The 17643-nt window shown below is 49.7% G+C and overlaps 1 protein-coding gene across 19 annotated transcripts in view; it reads left to right on the top strand.

Moving 5' to 3' along the window:
• camk2d1 (calcium/calmodulin-dependent protein kinase (CaM kinase) II delta 1) overlaps positions 1–17643 on the top strand; it is a 50119-nt gene that overhangs the window by 11684 nt on the left and 20792 nt on the right. For 11 of the 19 annotated variants that reach the window (XM_062449872.1, XM_062449875.1, XM_062449870.1 and 8 more), the window contains exons 3-6: positions 11491–11550; positions 13507–13561; positions 15637–15702; positions 16426–16498. In XM_062449872.1, coding sequence (XP_062305856.1) covers positions 11491–11550; positions 13507–13561; positions 15637–15702; positions 16426–16498 — 254 coding nt within the window. Of the gene's footprint in view, positions 1–11490; positions 11551–13506; positions 13562–15636; positions 15703–16425; positions 16499–17389; positions 17463–17643 lie in introns of all 19 variants that reach the window. The other 8 variants (XM_062449874.1, XM_062449876.1, XM_062449871.1 and 5 more) reach the window with 1 other exon arrangement.

Genomic DNA, 17643 nt, shown 5'->3' with positions numbered 1-17643 from the left:
CTCAACACTTTCAGGCCGCACAGGAGCAATGTCAAATGTTCTCTTTCTGGCATATCTTCCCTAAGCCTTACAGCTTGTTGAGTCAGAGTCAAAGGTGAACATGTGCTGTGTGTCTGCTTTCTGTTTCATCTCTCTCTCGCTTGCTCTCTCTCTCTCCTCCCCCACTCTCTTCCTCCCTCCCTATGGCGATCACTTTCTCCTCTCTAATCCCACAGTGAATCTGATTAGTGGAATGGTCGCTTCTTGGTTTGGCAACCGATAATATCCCCTGCTGGTTAGGACTGCCTGTTTCGCTCTCTTTGAAACACACGCACACACTGACAGGAATTTAAGCAAATATGACTTGTCTCTGGGGCTTTTTTGAAAAGCTCCACTTCGCTGAAACCTCTTATACAGAGATGAGAAGTACCACAAACATTACAAAGCCTGAATGAATACCAGTTGTCAGAGGAGTCCAACCTACTTCTACGGAAGTCTTTTGCGTTGGGTACCGTCATCCTTTCTACAATGTCAACAGTTTTAAATATTTATAAAACCCTATAATGCACTCCCTCTCTCCAATCTCTGACTAAAGCACAACCACTTCAAAGTGCCTAAACTAAAGGAACGCGTTCTGCACAGACGCTCTCTGCATCAGCCCGGCTCCCGGCAGATTGACTCATAAAGCAAACCCGTTCCCTGGTATTAGTGACTCACCTTTTCAAACATGCCTCCAGAGGGCAGAGGATGAAGTGAGACACAGGGAGGAAAGGGGGACGGGGGACGGGAAGTGACCCTGCAGAGAGGACTTGGAGCCAGACTAACCCAAGTTGTGTGGTTCCGGTGGAGGAGTGTGCTCAACCCTCCATGTGTTATCATGATAGTGACATCTGGGCTAGTGTTGGGAACATACACTCTCCCTGGGGAAGTGTGTATGTCTCTCTCCCTTTTCTCTCTCCCTCCCTCCTTTTTCTTCATTCCTCTCTCCCCTTTTCCCTTGTCTTACTCCTCTCCCCACCTCTCTCCCCCTTCTCCGTCTGTCTGAGCCCCCCCCCCCCCCGTCTCTGGTGGTCACCCATTGCAAATGAAAGGGACTTCTCAGGTCAGGCTCCGCAAACAGACGGCTAATCAGCACTCTCAGCAGCCCTAATCTCTCTGTTCTGTGTACAAAGCCAAAGCCTTGACCGCTCCTCAATCTGGCCAGTTGGGAGAGAAGCGCAAAGACTAGCAGAGACTGAGGGTGGCTCCTCCAATCGTAACCTAGCGTAGGCCTGCCCACTCCTCCTATTTGTGTGTATCTAACAGGTGTTCAGTCTGGGACTTGTTACCAATGGGGGTAGTGTAATCTGTGTGTGCTCAAAGTCAGTGATTTATTGTTGTGTGCACAGTATAACAGGGCTATTCTGGACTATGAAATTCTGGTGACATGGCAAGTAACAGCTACGTACTGGCATACAAAGTAGATTTTAAATTTACATTTAAAACGCTGATAAGAATAACAAAAAAAGGCACAATTTGTACTTAATAATGTTTGTCTGAACCATGCTGTGTAGGGGGGTAGATCATGCTCTGGGATAGTGTAGGGCTACTGCATCACAGGGAACTTCATGAAGCTCTCTCTGGAACTCCAGGAATTCATGTCCCCTAGTCAGGCAGGGTACAGGGGGGGAGCTGAGATGCTGGACCAGGGGTCGGGTGTTAAAAAGAGACGTGTCATGTCACCTACTGTGCCGACTGTATCCTAGAGATCCCATCCAGGTCAAAGGTCACAGTGACATGTGGTAGTGTACCACTTGGAGAGGGGGGCTGGAGGAAGTGAAATCACAAATGGCACAGACCCTGCGACCCACAGATTGTGAAGAACTGAATTCCCTTGGAATCTCTCCATATAACGCTTTTGTGTACAGTTGGAGGATTACCGGTTACCTATACGTGCTAGCATATATGGTAGCATACTATAAGAGACCTTGTCTTACTTAACATATATAGTGTATCAAACCATAGACCTTTCCATTACAGAATTTAGATTAGTTTGAAACTGAAACAGGCTGTTGGGGATCTGAATTATTATGGAGATATGGAGGCATATTCCGCATCAACGTTCTCCTTCTGTGGAAATCAGTTCTCATCATGGTTAACATATTCATGATGAGCTTCCTCCACCGGGCTTAGTGATTCAGCCTCGCTAATGAAGAAGACCGCCTGAGAGATTGACAGGTAGTTATGAGACAAAGGATTCCTGGTTAGACTGGGGAAAGCTGTATCACGCTGAGTCGTTCTTGTTCCGGATCACCCAGGCCGCACATCTTCTACGTGTCTTATTTAGCAGAGAGGGCGCGAGGAGAGGAAGATGTAATCCAATCCTGAGCAACTCCAAACACTGTCCAAAAACCCGTCTTGAGATGGAGAGAGAGAGGGAGGGAAAGAAGGCAATGGGGGGGGGGGAGAGAGAGGCAGAGGCTGTCAGTGGGGGTCGTCTCCAGAAACACGATGTGCTGGATTACCAGGAAGAACCGGACCAGACCACACAGAACACTACCTGCTGACATGGGATATTTACCTGGTGGCCTCTGTGGGCATCTGTGCTAATTGTGTCAGCCCTGCAGACATGCTGAACTCCTTCACCCAGACGCGAGACTCCTTTTAGAAATGAGGGAAGGGTTTCTCAGTGGAAAGGGTTAGGGTCAGCTAGTAACTGCTGTTGAGTTGGCTGGGCTGGTTGATGTTGTTATATAGGTTGTTCCATTGCCTCAACTAGTTGTAGCAGTAATGCATGCGTGCGCACACACACAGGTGTGATGAGCGCAGCCAGAGAGGGATTGATGCCTGGGCTGTTGTAGTTCTGGGTATGTTTTGGCTCAACCTCTCAGCACTGAAATATGCTGCTGCCGTCTCGCACAATAACATGATTTTTCATCAAGTCAGGCCAGGAACACTGGAATGAGAACAGCAAAGAGAACTTGCTACGGTCTGTATAAAGTTTATACGCTGGTCTCCCAAGGCTATAATTAAGTCACTATTACAAGTTACAGGATGAAATGGTTGTTTTGTTTAAAATGTGTGCGTGTTAGCTAGCCTATGGGAGTGTGACGAGGGTGGTGGTGCTGGTTGGCTGAGCTATGTCACACTCGTCCTCTCTAGGCTTTTAATGTCAACCTTAATCCTCCTAAGTCTGGAAGATAGTCGTGTGTGTGAGGAGGATGGGATGCCACGCCCCACAGTGTTTAGTGTTCCATTACATCTGTAAGCTAAATCAGGTCTGGACATGCTCAGAGACGGATGAGAGAGAGAGACTGGAAGGGGGGAAAAGAGAGAGGGATGAAGGGGAAAGAGAGAGAAAACGACATGGTTTGGCCTACTGTAATATTCGGCACAGCTCTATGCTGTAACTGCAGAAAACATGATGCGGTGGAATATGTGATAGTCCAGAAGAGCTGCTCTGGATGTGACCCTGTCTTTCACATTTCCATGAGCATGTTCTTTGGTGTGTGTGTGTGTGGGGGGGGGCTGGGGGGTTTAACGTTGCTCCAAGTGATTTTGGGGTGTCAGAGAAAGCAAGCACTTAACCTGTCTGGCTTCTCCGTTTTTACAGTTCAGCTAAAAGCCACGGGCCCTGGAGTAAGCGGAGTGTTAGGGAGCAAGACGGGTTTTAGAGAGGTTGAAAAGGGGGGAGAGGAAGGAGGAGGAGGAGAAGGGGGGGAGGAGAATGTGAAGAGAGAGGCTGATGCGTCCGAGCTAACTTTTCTTTTCTGTTGCCAAGGAGACGGCTATGTGTAAGCCATCAGGATGATGTCACCCCCGGTCGCAACCCTTCCATCCCTCCTTCTCCTCCTTCCTTCCACCCCTTTTTTCCCTGAGGTTCCATTAGTTTTCCCCAGAGAGAGGAGAGACTCGGCCTCCGTCAACACCATGCAACAGTGGAGTGTAGACCAGCAGGCCTGCCTACATCAACACATGACCTCACCGAAAGGCAGCTCTCATCACTCAGACATGAACTCTAATGGGTGTTAGGAGGTGACCTAGGCTCCCCAAGGGAACTCGGACAAACACTGCGCGCGCCCACTCTGCTCTCCAGTGAGCAGCCAAGACGTTGATAAGCATTTGCTTAAAAAGCCGTGGCGATACACGCGCTAGCACAAGCTATGATTTTTCCACCCGGATATATTGTGTCGGTTCCTTGACGGCGTATTTCCACGTCTTGTGGCAGCAGCGTCTGGCGTTCTTGTGTCCCACACAGTTCGTTTCCCCCGGACTGCAGCTAACAGCCGTGGCTGGAGCCAGGGCCTCTTGCTGCCTGCACTCGTGAGGGCGGAAATGCTTTCAGTGTAATTACTGGGCAGGTTGAGGTCTCTGCACGTCGAATGTTCGCCCCTTTTCTCCTTCTCTCCCATGTCTTTCTCTCTCTGGCTCTTTCACATTCTTTCTCTCCCTGCATCCCCCTCTCCTTGTCCCTCCTGACCCGTGCCTTCCAACAATACCCTCTCTCTCTCTCTCTCTCTCTCATCCTTCTCTATTTTGCTCTCTCTGTTCTTTTGTATTAAACTGCCTGAACTCCATCCAGCCATTTAAATACCCCCTTGGAGCTTTGACGCCTTAAACAATGCAGGGCTTGAAGCCTGCACCTATTTGAATGGCCCAGAGGATATTTGCATGGTGTGACGGGGAGGCAGGGAGGGATACAAGAATAGCCGGGTAAAAAAAAACAACAACAGCTTGATCATCTCAACTGAGATGTGTGACAGCCAGGTGGACAGACAGACAGACAGACACACAGACAGACAGGTAGTGAGAATTGAAAGCTGGCAGACGGAGCAGGAGTTTGGCAGGGACACGGGCTGGACAGCAAGACTTTGGCAGAGCTGGCAAACAGACGTGGAGACAGACAGATGACGGACAGAATGGAGACTAATTGACAGACGCAGAGAGACAGTTAGGGAGAGAGAGAGAGAGAGAGGCAGACTGGCAGGCAGACTGGCAGGCAGACTGGCAGGCAGACTGGCAGGCAGACTGGCAGGCAGACTGGCAGGCAGACTGGCAGGCAGAGAGACAGGGATTCCATGCTTCAGTATCCTTGAGAGGAGAGCTGAGTCCAGCCAGCCTCCACAGGCCTGCTGGAGAACTGTACAGACATTAAAGACTTCAGGGAAAGACATGAAACATGAAGGGGGGAGCGTTTTAACGAGAGGTGGAGCAAGGTGCACGTGGAAGGAAAATTGAGATAAAGAGTACAATGTGAGCATCTAAAATAGACTTACGAACACACACCTCTCTCTCTCTCGCTCTCGCGCTCTCTCTTCCGTTGCAGATAAGATGCAGACAGATCCTTGAGCCAGAAAGCAGGATTAGCTCTGGTAGCTTGTCCAGGCACGCCAGACGACACACACACACACACACATTGCTCTCACCTCAACTAAATCCCTGTTTATCCCTCCATCCACCTTTTTCATTCCTGCATCTCTGGCACCAACCCCCTGAAAATATGAATCGATGTTTGTAGCCCCTGCAAGTCTATCGTTTACCATTTCCCCTGCCTCTGTCCTCTTTTGCTCATCCCCCCCCCATCCCTCCCTCCTGCTACATCACTTCACCACTGTCCGCATCGAAAGGGCCAGGTGTCACACAGCTATGTCACCCTTGTTCAATTGAGAGAAATGTCATTGTGCGCGTGTAGGCGTTTGTGAGTGTGTGTGTATGTATGCGTTTGGTGCCAGTGAGAAACACAGGGTAAACAAGCCACCCTCTTCCTGTGTCTTTTCCGAAAGACATTGATCATCTCATAACTCGGTTCACGACTGTGCATTCTTCAAAGACTAATTCAGATCAATACTCATGCTGATCACTGTCGGAGCAATCGATCCACTCTGTCCTCCCTGAAACACTCCCTGGTTCTCTCTCTCTCCCCTCTCCCTCCATATCTCTGGAGGATATGTTATTGACAGCCTCTAGAGAAATGCTGGAAGGGGAGATCACAGGGGGGAGACTGGATGAACAAAGTTTGAGTAAGTGAGAGGTATTGACTCTCGCTCTGCCAATGATGACCTACTGAGCCAGAGAGAGTAGCAGAGCTGTGTATGCTCTTTAACAACAATCACTGGTTGCGTCGCTTGGAGTCGCTAAGTGCCCTTTCAAAGGCCAGTTGGCGATGATGTGAGAGCTGGCATGAAAGCCACGTCTTGTCTGTGTTGGAGAGCTGGGGGATTGGGGAGTTGTAAACGGTCTGCTTTGGGTACCATATTTCACCAAGATGATGATGATGATAGTAGCTGTCATGGAGGATGTGAGTTTATCTGCGTTTCGCAGGGTGTTGACAGTCTCTCTGCTCCTCAGACAGGAGTCTGGAGATGTAGAACACCGGATTTCCAGGACTCTAAACGTGTCAAGTCTGTGTGGGAATGTCTGTGCGTTTCCTTCTACGATATTTGACGGCCAAGTCTTTGCGGACAAGAAGAATGAAAGTGCTCATGAAAAAAGGAAGCTTTCTCTTTGCGAGGTTCTGTCGCGAGCCCCCCCGAGGAATTGTGGGTGTTGTTGTTTTCTACTAGCCCTTCTGTACAAAGTGCTCCCTCACTGTCCCAGCCTGGCAGTGAGGGATAAGACAGAACACGGGCACGATCAGGGGAGTGCACACGCTGCCTGGTGCTGCTTCCACACACGTCTACACACCCACACACCCTGTCAACGCAGACCCATGTGCCTCCTTCAAAACTCCACTGCTGGCACCAGTGACATCTCAGCCCTATCTCCTCACAGACCTGTCTGCCATCATGTAGCGTGGGCCTGAAGGACTGACCTAGCTAGGCAGAAAGAGGGTGCTATGGGGCTGTCCAGTTGTGATTGATTGCTCCCATTTTTTCATTGTCAGTTTTGAGTTCATTTGCAAGTGTGCATAGGTGAATTGTGGGTTCCGCGGTTCATGATGTGCAATTGGACGATGAGGGAACTGAGGTGGTTCGTTATGTGGTGTCAAGGGACTTGTGGGTACTGGAGTTTCTGCTGTAATGGTGCTAAATGGGGTTAAGCAGGGTGGAGACCGTATGGTCCCACTGCGCAGCAGGAGGAGGTTCAGTAGACCACGTTGTGAACAGGAAGTGTGCGTGTGTGTGTGAATGTGAGACAGGACCAGCTGGGCTAGCCCCGCACCACTGCACCCTGGAGTCACACTAGACTAGAGATCTCATCCACAGCAGCATCAGTCTGGCAGACAGGACACTCACGCCACTCCGTCTCACCTACCCTCTCTGTGGGAGCCTCTGTGCTGGGGATGGCTTGTCCGGTACACATGAAGCCTATTGCAAGCAGGCAGGCCACATTGACATGGCTCTACAAGGCTGGGGCTGGTTACCTAGGTGCAGAGAGCCAGTGTTGGTGGCGGTGCTCTGCCTTCACACCAGCCCGGGGTGCAGAGGAAACCTGCAGGTTTGTGGGTAACCGTCGGTAACCACCCCGTGCTGACTCTAAGTGTAAAGGTGTCAAACTGTTTTCACACACCTTCCAACTGGCAGTTTGGGTTTACACCATAACTGCTGAACTGTATACCAATTAAAAAACAAACAAAGACATTATGTACTTTAAGGGTTGGATGCAAATTATCATGGATTTTTCTATTTGGTGTTCAATTAAAACTGAGGAGTTGGCCTATTGAGAGAACATTATTTTAATGGCAAAAATAATTCATGGAATGGTAAAGTTTACTTTTGTTCTTGTTCCCCATGGTGATTTTGTCTTACTTTTGGTCTAGTCTTCTGATCTTGTTGTTGTTGTGTGGTTCCCTGAGAAGAGGCTCTCGCTACAGGGATTGACAAATCTGCACTCTAATGGCTGGTTGTCTCGTGTTGGTGTGTGTCCAGGCCCTTTGTTTTTGTTTATTTTTAGACCGAGGGGATTTTGGTCTCTTATCTCATTCTCACCCACTCACCTCTCTGTGTGTGTGTGTCCCTCTCTCTCTCTGTATCTATTTATCTCCCTTTCTTTTTCCCTCTTTCCTTCTCTCTCGGTTTAGTAGACCAGGTGCGTGTGTATAAAGAGCAGATGACAGCTTAGTGTTCAGAGCCAGAATGCCTCAGAGTGAAGGATGGACAGGTGTGGTCTGATGGTGAGTGGGAGGAAGGATGGACTGTTTGACTGTCCTCTTCTGCTCCTCTTCACTTTTCTCCCTCTTTCTCCCTCCCTCTCTCTCTCTCCTTCCCTCTCTCTCTCCCCCTCCATGCCTCTCTCCCTCCATCCCTCGCTCTGAACTTACCACAAATATATTTGTTTGTTATGTAAAGTCTTATCGTAACTCATCTTGGCGTAAACAGCTTGACGTATTGTTTTGCATATTTAGTCTCTCTATTCTCCCTTCTGGCCACCAGTGAATAATACTGCCACCACAGTACTAGCTCAGCGCCTGGCTCTACCGTGAGGACATGAATTGATATTAACTCCCCCAAGGCTATATTGCATGTTAAATATTCAGCATTGTAAAGTAGCAATGTCGGGCCTGTATATGCAATGCTTCTCATGTCACATTCACTCACTCTCTATATATCTCTCTCTATATCTCTCTCTATATCTCTATCTATCTATCTCTACTTTTTATTTAGGACATAGTTTTCCAAACTCAGAACCAGACACTGGAGCATGTGGCGTAGTATGCTATGGAGAGCCTAGTTTAGAATGACCCCCCCATTTACACACAGCTCCAGTGTTTGGTGAAACACTTGGGTGTTCTCACGCTTGTGTGAGCAGGTTATGCAGGCTTTATTGCCCTGCACCCCTGCCCTCCCTCACAATTTCAAGGTCTGGATTATAGCTAGAGAATCCACACACACCAAGGCGTGTGTCCCCCCCCCACCATATTGGTGGGGACACATCCCCCGCCCCCCCCCCCAATTACATTTGTTATCATAACAAATGTAATTCGTCCCCCCCAATGTTGACTCCATGGCTACGGCCTGGACACACACGCACAGCCTTTTCAGACTTGGCTCACTCCTGCTCATGTTGAGATGTGCTCCATGCATCTCCTTCATGTTGTGACATGTCTGACTCCTGTCCTCCCGTCGTGACGCTGGCCTCTTCTCGTTTCCTGAGCGCTGGATGTCTGCATCAGTGTGCAGCATTGTGAGCAATTGTGTGTGTGTGTGTGAAGCGAGAGCTGCAGAGAACATCTCCACCTCCGCCACATCTCTCACAGAGATAAACGGCACATCGCCATAGAAACCCTGAGTCATTGAGTCATTACCGTATTCATGAAGTCTGTGTCCAGGTGTGTGGCCCTCCCTGTACCCTCCACTTTGGGCCAAGTGTGGGTGCTGGGGTGGGGGAGGGGCATGGGGGGATGTGCCAGTTCTCATAAACGGCCTGTTGAGAGTTTCCGGGGCCGGCCTACAGCTGTTTCCCTCTGTCTCTCTCGCTCCTGATTTCATAGGGAAGTTTTCCCCCCAACAAAACGTTGTGCGTGTCTGCTTGTGAAAGTTTTTTGAATGAGGGTGTACCCATGATGGTCTCCCCTTCCAGGGTAACCGCGGGTAGCCCGTCTACCCTGTTTCAAGGTGACCGCAGGTAGCCCGTCTACCCTGTTTCAAGGTGACCGCAGGTAGCCCGTCTACCCTGTTTCAAGGTGACCGCAGGTAGCCCGTCTACCCTGTTTCAAGGTGACCGCAGGTAGCCCGTCTACCCTGTCTCAAGGTGACCGCAGGTACTGTAGCTACCGTTTTCCTTTTATTCCTGTACGTTTGTTTCTCTCTCACTCCATCGCTAGCCATTTGGCTGCTGGTCACATGTTGTTTTTTTTTCCTGTTTCTTTATTTATTTCTGATTGCGCCTTTACTGCACCGTCTGGGAAAAATAATTGGCTTTCTATTTAAATCAGTCTACCGTGTTAGAGCGAGAGAGAGTAAGAGGAACTATTCTCCCCTTTTCTGGGCCCTATCCAAAAAACTAGTTAATGTTTCGGCCACCTTAACAATCACCATGACGATAAAAATGCCCTCTTAATGACAACTCCAGCTCCTCAAGGTCCTCTGCCTGAATGAGACTTTAGTCAGATGAACGAGGAGAGCGAGGGATGCAGAAAGAGCGAAAATGAGATGGAGAGGGCCATAAATGAACCTCCTTAAAGCCCTGAGCTGTTGAACAGGGAGGAGATGGACCTGGATGGGGGCGGGAGATCCAGATGTGCTACTTCCATCATGCTGACAGTGATGGAGGTGGTGGTGGTGGGGGGTTTTATGGCATTGAAAATAGCTGCCACTGCCCCCGTTTCCCTGGCCTGACGGCATCTCTTACTCTCGTCTGGGGGTTGGAGAGAAATGGGTCAGCTCCGGGGCGAATCGCACAACCCTTTTTCTTTTTCCATGTGTGTGGGAAAGGGAAAGAGATGGTGTTCCTATCATTTAGATTATAATTCCCTCCCATATTGCACAGGTGCGTGTGCCTTATCAGTTGGATGTCGGTGCTGGCATTTATAGTTTTACTGATGCCTGGTTTGAGTTCTGACCTCGACAAGCTATAGAGAGACCGGAGAAGACGGTGTGTTTCTGAGTGTCTCATGCTGTGGTAGAAAGGTTGAGTGAGCATTGAGCACTCTGAATCCTGTTACGTCACAGATAAGGACAGGCAGCGTGGGGGGTGGAGAAAGGTGACTGGAGGAAATTGGAGTGAGCCAAAGTCCGCCCGGCGACCGAGATTACCGCCTCGTAAAAGCGCATCTGATTGGTGTGATTGGGATTAGATTGTTTGTTTTTTTTTGGGTAAAGTGATCTGTGATTGGAGAGCTCAGAGGCAGGGCTCTGTGATCACATCTGTCTCAAGCAGTCGGGATTACAACAGTCACAACAATCAGATTGGTGTAGCCCTGGATTTTCAAGATAGTCAAATCATGCCTGCTTTGAGATACAGAATTGAAAACCGTTTAAAAAATAGATTTTGTTGCTCTGTGTAGTATTATGTGGTCTTGGAATAAGATTGGTTGCAGAGAAAACGTTGAGGTCTTGAGAAGTTCAAATTTGATTAACCGTTTACAGAGCAAATTATATTGGCTCAAGAAAAGGACAAAGTGTGTAATGCATTGGTCAGGCTTCGTTGAAAGGGCAGAGAGATGCAGATTTTTGGCATCACTCACTCACATGCAAACAATACATGAATACATGCACACATTTACACATATATGTATCTTAACAACCTTGCTTATAATGTCAACTAAGCAAGGTATCGGGGGGGGGGGGCTTAGGCTGTTGAACTGTCTTACCGTGGTGGAAGATCACCCCACAGACAGATGACACTTTCTGAGCGCTCCAGCACGGACACTTTCTAGGAACTACCTGGGTTGTCTGGGCTTGTTGAATGGCCTCTGTGGCGTCCCTGGTTGAAAGGCATTACAGGAATGGAATGACGAAGTCACCGAGCAGGTCTTTTATGAGCAAAAGCACAGGAATGCAGAGGCAGGAGTTGGAGCAAGCTCACTCCTGTTTATCTGATGGAAAGTGTCACCTAACCCCAAGAAAAAATGTTTGTGTGTTTCTTTTGCAGATCACCAGAAGTTGGAGAGAGAGGCCAGGATTTGTCGTCTGCTCAAGCACCCCAATATTGGTAAGTGTGTGTGTGTTGCAATAAGGTATCTGACTGAAGACCAGTCTCCCTCAGATTGTCTTATGTCATAATCCTGTGGGTCTGCTCTCTCTGTCTCTCTCCAACATACATGCTGTGTACACACACACACACACACACACACACACACAGTCCGCCTGTCTCCCAGCTCGCCAGGGAAGATTTCCCCATCTACTGCCAAGACTGGAAAAAGAAAAAGAGCAGCCCTTCATTTAGATAACAGCGCACACACATTTACACCAACACACCCACACACGTTTACACTCCCTTCCTCCCATGCCTCTCTCTCTCTCCTTTCTCTGGAGACCGCGCGCGTTCCAAAGCCAAACCAAAACCCCAATGCGCCCCGAGCCATTTCCCTCGGACTGCCGGGTAACCCCTCCCACGAGGAGCATGTCAGCGCCGGCTCTGACTCTGGCGCTGGCTCTCGCTAGAGCCCATCTATGCTGCGTCCCCCCCCTGCGGGGCCCCCACAGAGGCCACGGCTCTCTAATTAAGACTTCAGTAACTGTCCGCAGGGCATGTGGTCGACTTTTTTCCCTCCTTTTTTTCCCCCTCCCCTCACAACCCTTCCACCCCCCCCCCCTCCCCTACTGTTTGTTCATCGCTCGGAAAAGACGGATGAGGAGGCAGAGAACATGAGGAATGAAAGGAGGGAGGGGGGGGGGGTTGGAGTTTGTCCGTAGGCGGTGCGGGAAGTGCGCCAACAGGCTTAGCATTGTACAGGGGGGCAAGTGGATGGAAGATGGTTAGCATTGGAAGCTAATTTAGGGTTGGGCATCAGGCCTCGGGGTGTCCTTGAATCCAGATAGACTTTAGAGTGTGTGAATATGTCTCCATAGAAGCTTCCAAGTAGATCTCCCAGGCTTTTGATTCTTGCCTTAGTTTTGCAGATTGGTTATTGGATTAAGGCATTAAACATTTAGTCACCTTATAAATCAGTCTTTCTACACAAGTTATCATTGTCTGTCTGTATAATCCTCATGCTATGGCACGGCCATGCATAATAGATCCTAAGTGATATGAGTGCATAAAAAAAGTCCTCTTAAATTAGATTTATTGTTTCTCTTTAATTGCGAGGATGACACTCGCACACGTGCAAACCTCACCCCAACACACACACGTGCATACACACACAGAAACACACACACAGAAACGCACGTTCAAAGCCCCCCCCAAGAGGTTCAAAATAGACCAAAGAAAAGGATAGCTTTGTAGAACGGAAGACCCGAGCTCCTGAAACATGACCAGGGGACTCTCACCGGCCACAGTGCACGTCTTTTAGTGTTAGCATTAGCATTAGCATGAACAAGCGTGTAGAAAGAGAGCAAGGATGGCGTTGCCTGGAGCGCACGTTAGCATTAGTTGCCTAGTCGGTCACTCACTGGAGCGTCATATATATGGCGCTGTAGGATATTACATAATTTGAGATGGACAGATAACGTTAACCCTTAGGTTAATATTTCAACAGTAGGCATGTATGATTCATTTGACTGGTTACAAAAGCGGGTTACTTCGAATGAGAGAAAATATTTATGCTGCGACATTAATGATTTATCTTCATTTTTTTTTCGTTACAACGCCACAGAACCCATGCATGAATGGACCCCATTTTCTTAACCAGTGTTCAAAGCTCCAAATCACCAATAAGATTGGCGAAAAGGTGTAAGAGAAGTGTTTATATCTCTACAAAACATCTCGCTTTGAAGACATTAGCATTAGACAGAAGAGTTTTCAGTGGCGATACCGTCAGTGATTTAGCTGGGATGTCCCTGGTCTATGCAATGTAGCGCAGGCATCCTCATGTCATACACATACTCATATACACCTACGAGATGTCTGTGATGAGCAGACTTTCTAATCAAACGTTCTATTCTTTTTCCTCTCCTCCCAACTTTCTCTCTCTGCCTCTCTCTCCCTCTCTCTGCCTATCTACAGTGAGGCTCCATGAAAGCATATCGGAGGAAGGATTCCACTACCTGGTTTTTGATCTGTAAGTACATCTCTGATCGGTCATTTGTCAGCCATTGAGCAGCACAGTAGAAGACATGGTAAAGGATGCAGCCATCTAACAGTGTTGTGGAGGAGGTGGAGGCACGGAGGGGGAGAGGGAGGGGGGGAGGAGACAATTACGTGGAGAGCAGAAGGGCAGAAGACGTGAAACAGATGGAGCACTCTGGGGGAACAGGCCCGCTGCTAATCTCCCATGATGCCCCACGGAGAGCGACTGGTTCCATGGCTGGCTCTGGTGGAAAGGCTCGCCGGATTTATTGACCTTACCCTCGCCGTGTGTGTGTGTCCAGGAGCTCTCCGGGCAGGAAATAGTGTTAGCTGACACAGATGTTCAATGTTGAGAACTTCCTGTTGAGGAGCCGCTCAACTGTACCATGTCATCACATCGTCCTGTGTGCAGTTGTCTTCTCACTTCACTCAACTGCACACACAAACACAAACACAGAAGAGTAGCTTCTCCAGCTGGCCCGGGGCCAGCCCTGCAGGCAGTGTGTGGTTCTGAGGTCAAGCAGGAAGTGTTCTTCTGTAAGAGGGGCTGCAGGCCCCACCTCCGGCTCCCCCCTCAGGAGATGGGCCTTCACTGTGTGGCCCCGAGTCCTCCTGCTCGCCACGGGACCTTTCACTGTCCTTACGCTCTCTCGCTCTCGCTCTCGCTCTCGCTCTCTCTCTCTTTCCCTCCGTCTCTTTCCCTCTGGCTCTATATCTGTGTCTCTCGCTCTCTCTCGCTCTCTCTCGCTCTCGCTCTCTCTCTCTCTCTTTCCCTCCGTCTCTTTCCCTCTGGCTCTATATCTGTGTCTCTCGCTCTCTCTCTTTCCCTCCGTCTCTTTCCCTCTGGCTCTATATCTGTGTCTCTCGCTCTCTCTCGCTCGCTCTCGCTCTCGCTCTCTCTCTGTGTCTCTCTCTCTCTCGCTGTGTCTCTCTCTCTCTCACTGTGTCTCTCTTTCTCATTCACTGTCAGTCTCTTCTTATGGACTCAGAAAGGAGAGGTTGAGATCATCCATGGCCATTTTCCACTCAGCTGTACCAGGTCGACATGCCTGTTCTGGTTTTCCCTCTGGCAAATCTGGTACGTACCCGCCACCCTGTTTAGGGTTTTTGGTAGCACCTCCGTCGAGGTTACAAGGTGACACTGCAGACTAACTACTGCAATTTCCCCGCGTCGTTGCTATGACAACGAAGAAAAGGGAAAAACGAAGACCGGGGAGCTGTGTGGTGGAAAAGCGCCTTTCCAGTGTCGGGTACAACAGTAATCCAGTGTAGACATTTGGACTGGAAGGTTCCGTTGCCTGTGGTGGATCCCAGACCTTGACCTTGAATACGACACCACTGCCTCCTGCTGCATCGCCCTGTGATGACCAGCTACATTGACGGGGTACAGTACCATCTGCAAGGGATAACGAACCTAGCGAGTCGAGTGGAAAAGTACCATAACATCTTCAGGCTTTACCACCCAGTGCAGTCCTCCAGGCTATTACCTGTTGTTACAGGTACTGGTGCTGTAACATCCAGCAAATGACTATCAGGACATTTGGGAACGGCAGCCTATTGGAAAGACGTTTGGTAAGATAAAATATGTGACAGTTTTAGGAGTGGCCATAGAAATGCCTCATAAACTGTCAATTGTAGCCATGGCAAGCCACCAGGACAGCTATTGTGAAGAGCTAAGCAGGATGATCTGACCTGAAATGTAGCATGTGTTACCTGGAGTTAGACATGACAAACGGAAGTAGATTGAGGTGTGTGTGTGTGTGTACACACCAATGTGTTCTAGGACCCAAATTCCGTCTACTTGTGCCCTATCCTTCAACTCCTCAGTATAATACTGGGATACACCTGTCAGAACACAACACACTATCTCAACCAGGCTGTCATAGATGGATATTTGTGTCCATTTTTGTCTCTCTCTCTGTCTCTCTGTCTCTCTGTCTACATTTACATAACTAATCACAGGGTGCTGTTCGGGTCTACAGCGTTTTATTTCTTTTTGTTGTCGATGTGCAGGCTTGAATTAACGCCTCTCCCTCCTCCTCCCCCCTTCCTCTCTTCTTCTCCCAGGGTGACTGGAGGAGAGCTGTTTGAGGACATTGTGGCCAGAGAGTACTACAGCGAGGCTGATGCCAGGTCAGTTAGATGCTGCCGATCACCTCAGACCACTTGAACACATGCAGGACGGTTCTTAAACTGAAACATACTATATCTACACACTACAACGCACAAGTCGGGTATCCACACACACACGTAAAATTATTATTGTGTAAAATGGTTTATGCGCCCCCCCCCCTTTCATTCAACTGTCTTGCTGTGGTGTAGTTTTGGTGCCCAGCCACTACATTGATCTTCCAACATTCCCGTTTGTATTTTCACTCTTAGCTATGTATCTGTCTGTTAGCCATATCTGTGTGTTTACCTGCAGCACGTCTACCTGTCTTTACTGTTCTTCAATGGAGATGGTTAGGTCTATATTGTGTTTGTCTAGAGCAGTGCACTTAGTCCAAAGTGAGATTATTATCTGTAAAATGTGAGTTATTTGCAATAATTGTCACAGTCTTTGCTATCTTTGGCAGTGTGAGGTAATTGGTATCTTGGCAGCTTGTGACAAAAATAATGTCCCCACTTTGAAGAAAATGTATGTTCTCTTTTAGATGGTTTCCTTTGCTGTCTGAGTTTCTGTTTGTCTGGCCACTGTTGTTTTTATTTCTGTTTCTGTCTCTCGCTCTCTCTCTCTCCCCCTCCCTCTCTCTATCTCTCTCTCTGTCTCTCTCTCTCTCTCTGTCTCTCTCTCTCTGACGTTGCGTTTGTCCCCCCCCCTCCATCCCTGCTTCTCGCTCTGTCTCTCCTCCACAGCCACTGCATACAGCAGATTCTAGAAAGTGTTAGTCACTGCCACCAAAATGGCATAGTTCACAGGGACCTGAAGGTTAGTACACCAACCAAGAGGGAGGGGGGGTGGGTGCCTGAGGCACTTGACGCCACTCTCCCCCCCCCCCTCTCCTGTCGTAGCATCTTGCCCCTCTCCCCCCCCCCCCCCTTGCCTGAACGCAAAATAACCAATTAACCACAGACACACCACGCACATCACCCTCCTCCAAAATCCACCCACCCACCCCTTCACCGGTCTCACACCAGCAACCCCACCCCCCCCCCATCACCTATCACCCGGCTCCCTCCAGCAGGCTTGAGGTGGTCCACCAGGGGGCATGTGGCTGGGGGGGGGGGGGGGAGGAGAGAGGAGGGAAGGGGTGCGTGCAGTGATTCAGCTGGTCGAGCCGCGGGAATCATGACAGCAACACGCATGTAGCATCTCCTGGAGGTCCCGCTCTGGGCCGGGCCCTGTGAGGCCTCCACCCAGGGTCAGGGAGTAGGGAGGGGGGCCCTCGCCCTCCCCAGGTTGGGGCTCTCAGGGAGAGAGGGGGGGGGGGGGGGGGCGGCAACACCACGTCTGTTCTGAGACTGGGGGACAGGCAGAGGCAGGGGGAGGGATAACCAGGTTCTCCCTGGAGTCCCCCTGAAGGGACCTCCCCTGGCCGATTTGACCCAATCACGGCCGGAGCACCTGCTCTTGTTAACAACGACAGCCTCCACATCTCTCTGTCAATCTCCATCAGTTATATTAGGAGACCAAGGGACTCCATTAGGCTCCAGTAGAATCAGGAGTGGGACATTAATTCATTGGGTTATTAAAGGGGGGGAGGGGAGTACTAAAGAACCACGGACAGCCCCCACCGCCTCCTCCCCTGCTCCCCCCAGTCTCAGTGAGCGCGCCCCGGCCGCCTGTCACTAACCCGCGCCCCCTGGTGTTTGCATGCAGTCATTGCATTCAGCAGATCCTAGAGGCCGTGCTCCACTGCCACCAGATGGGCGTGGTCCACCGGGACCTGAAGGTGAGTAGAGACGCTGGGCAGCCAATCACAGAGCCTTTCTTTCTGACCTGCCTCCCTCCTGTCCTCCCCTGTCTCTTCTTCTACCTCTCCTTTCTCCTCTCTTCTGCCAGGTCATCTTTTCATCTCTTCACCCCCCCCCCCCTCCCCCTCCACCTCTTAATTCTCTTCCTCACCAACTTTA

This window comes from Osmerus eperlanus, chromosome 23 (assembly GCF_963692335.1).
Source record: "Osmerus eperlanus chromosome 23, fOsmEpe2.1, whole genome shotgun sequence".
In the NCBI taxonomy this organism is placed as follows: Eukaryota; Metazoa; Chordata; class Actinopteri; order Osmeriformes; family Osmeridae; genus Osmerus; species Osmerus eperlanus.
Note: the sequence above shows the minus strand (reverse complement) of the source record. Positions and strands in the feature narration are given on the sequence as shown.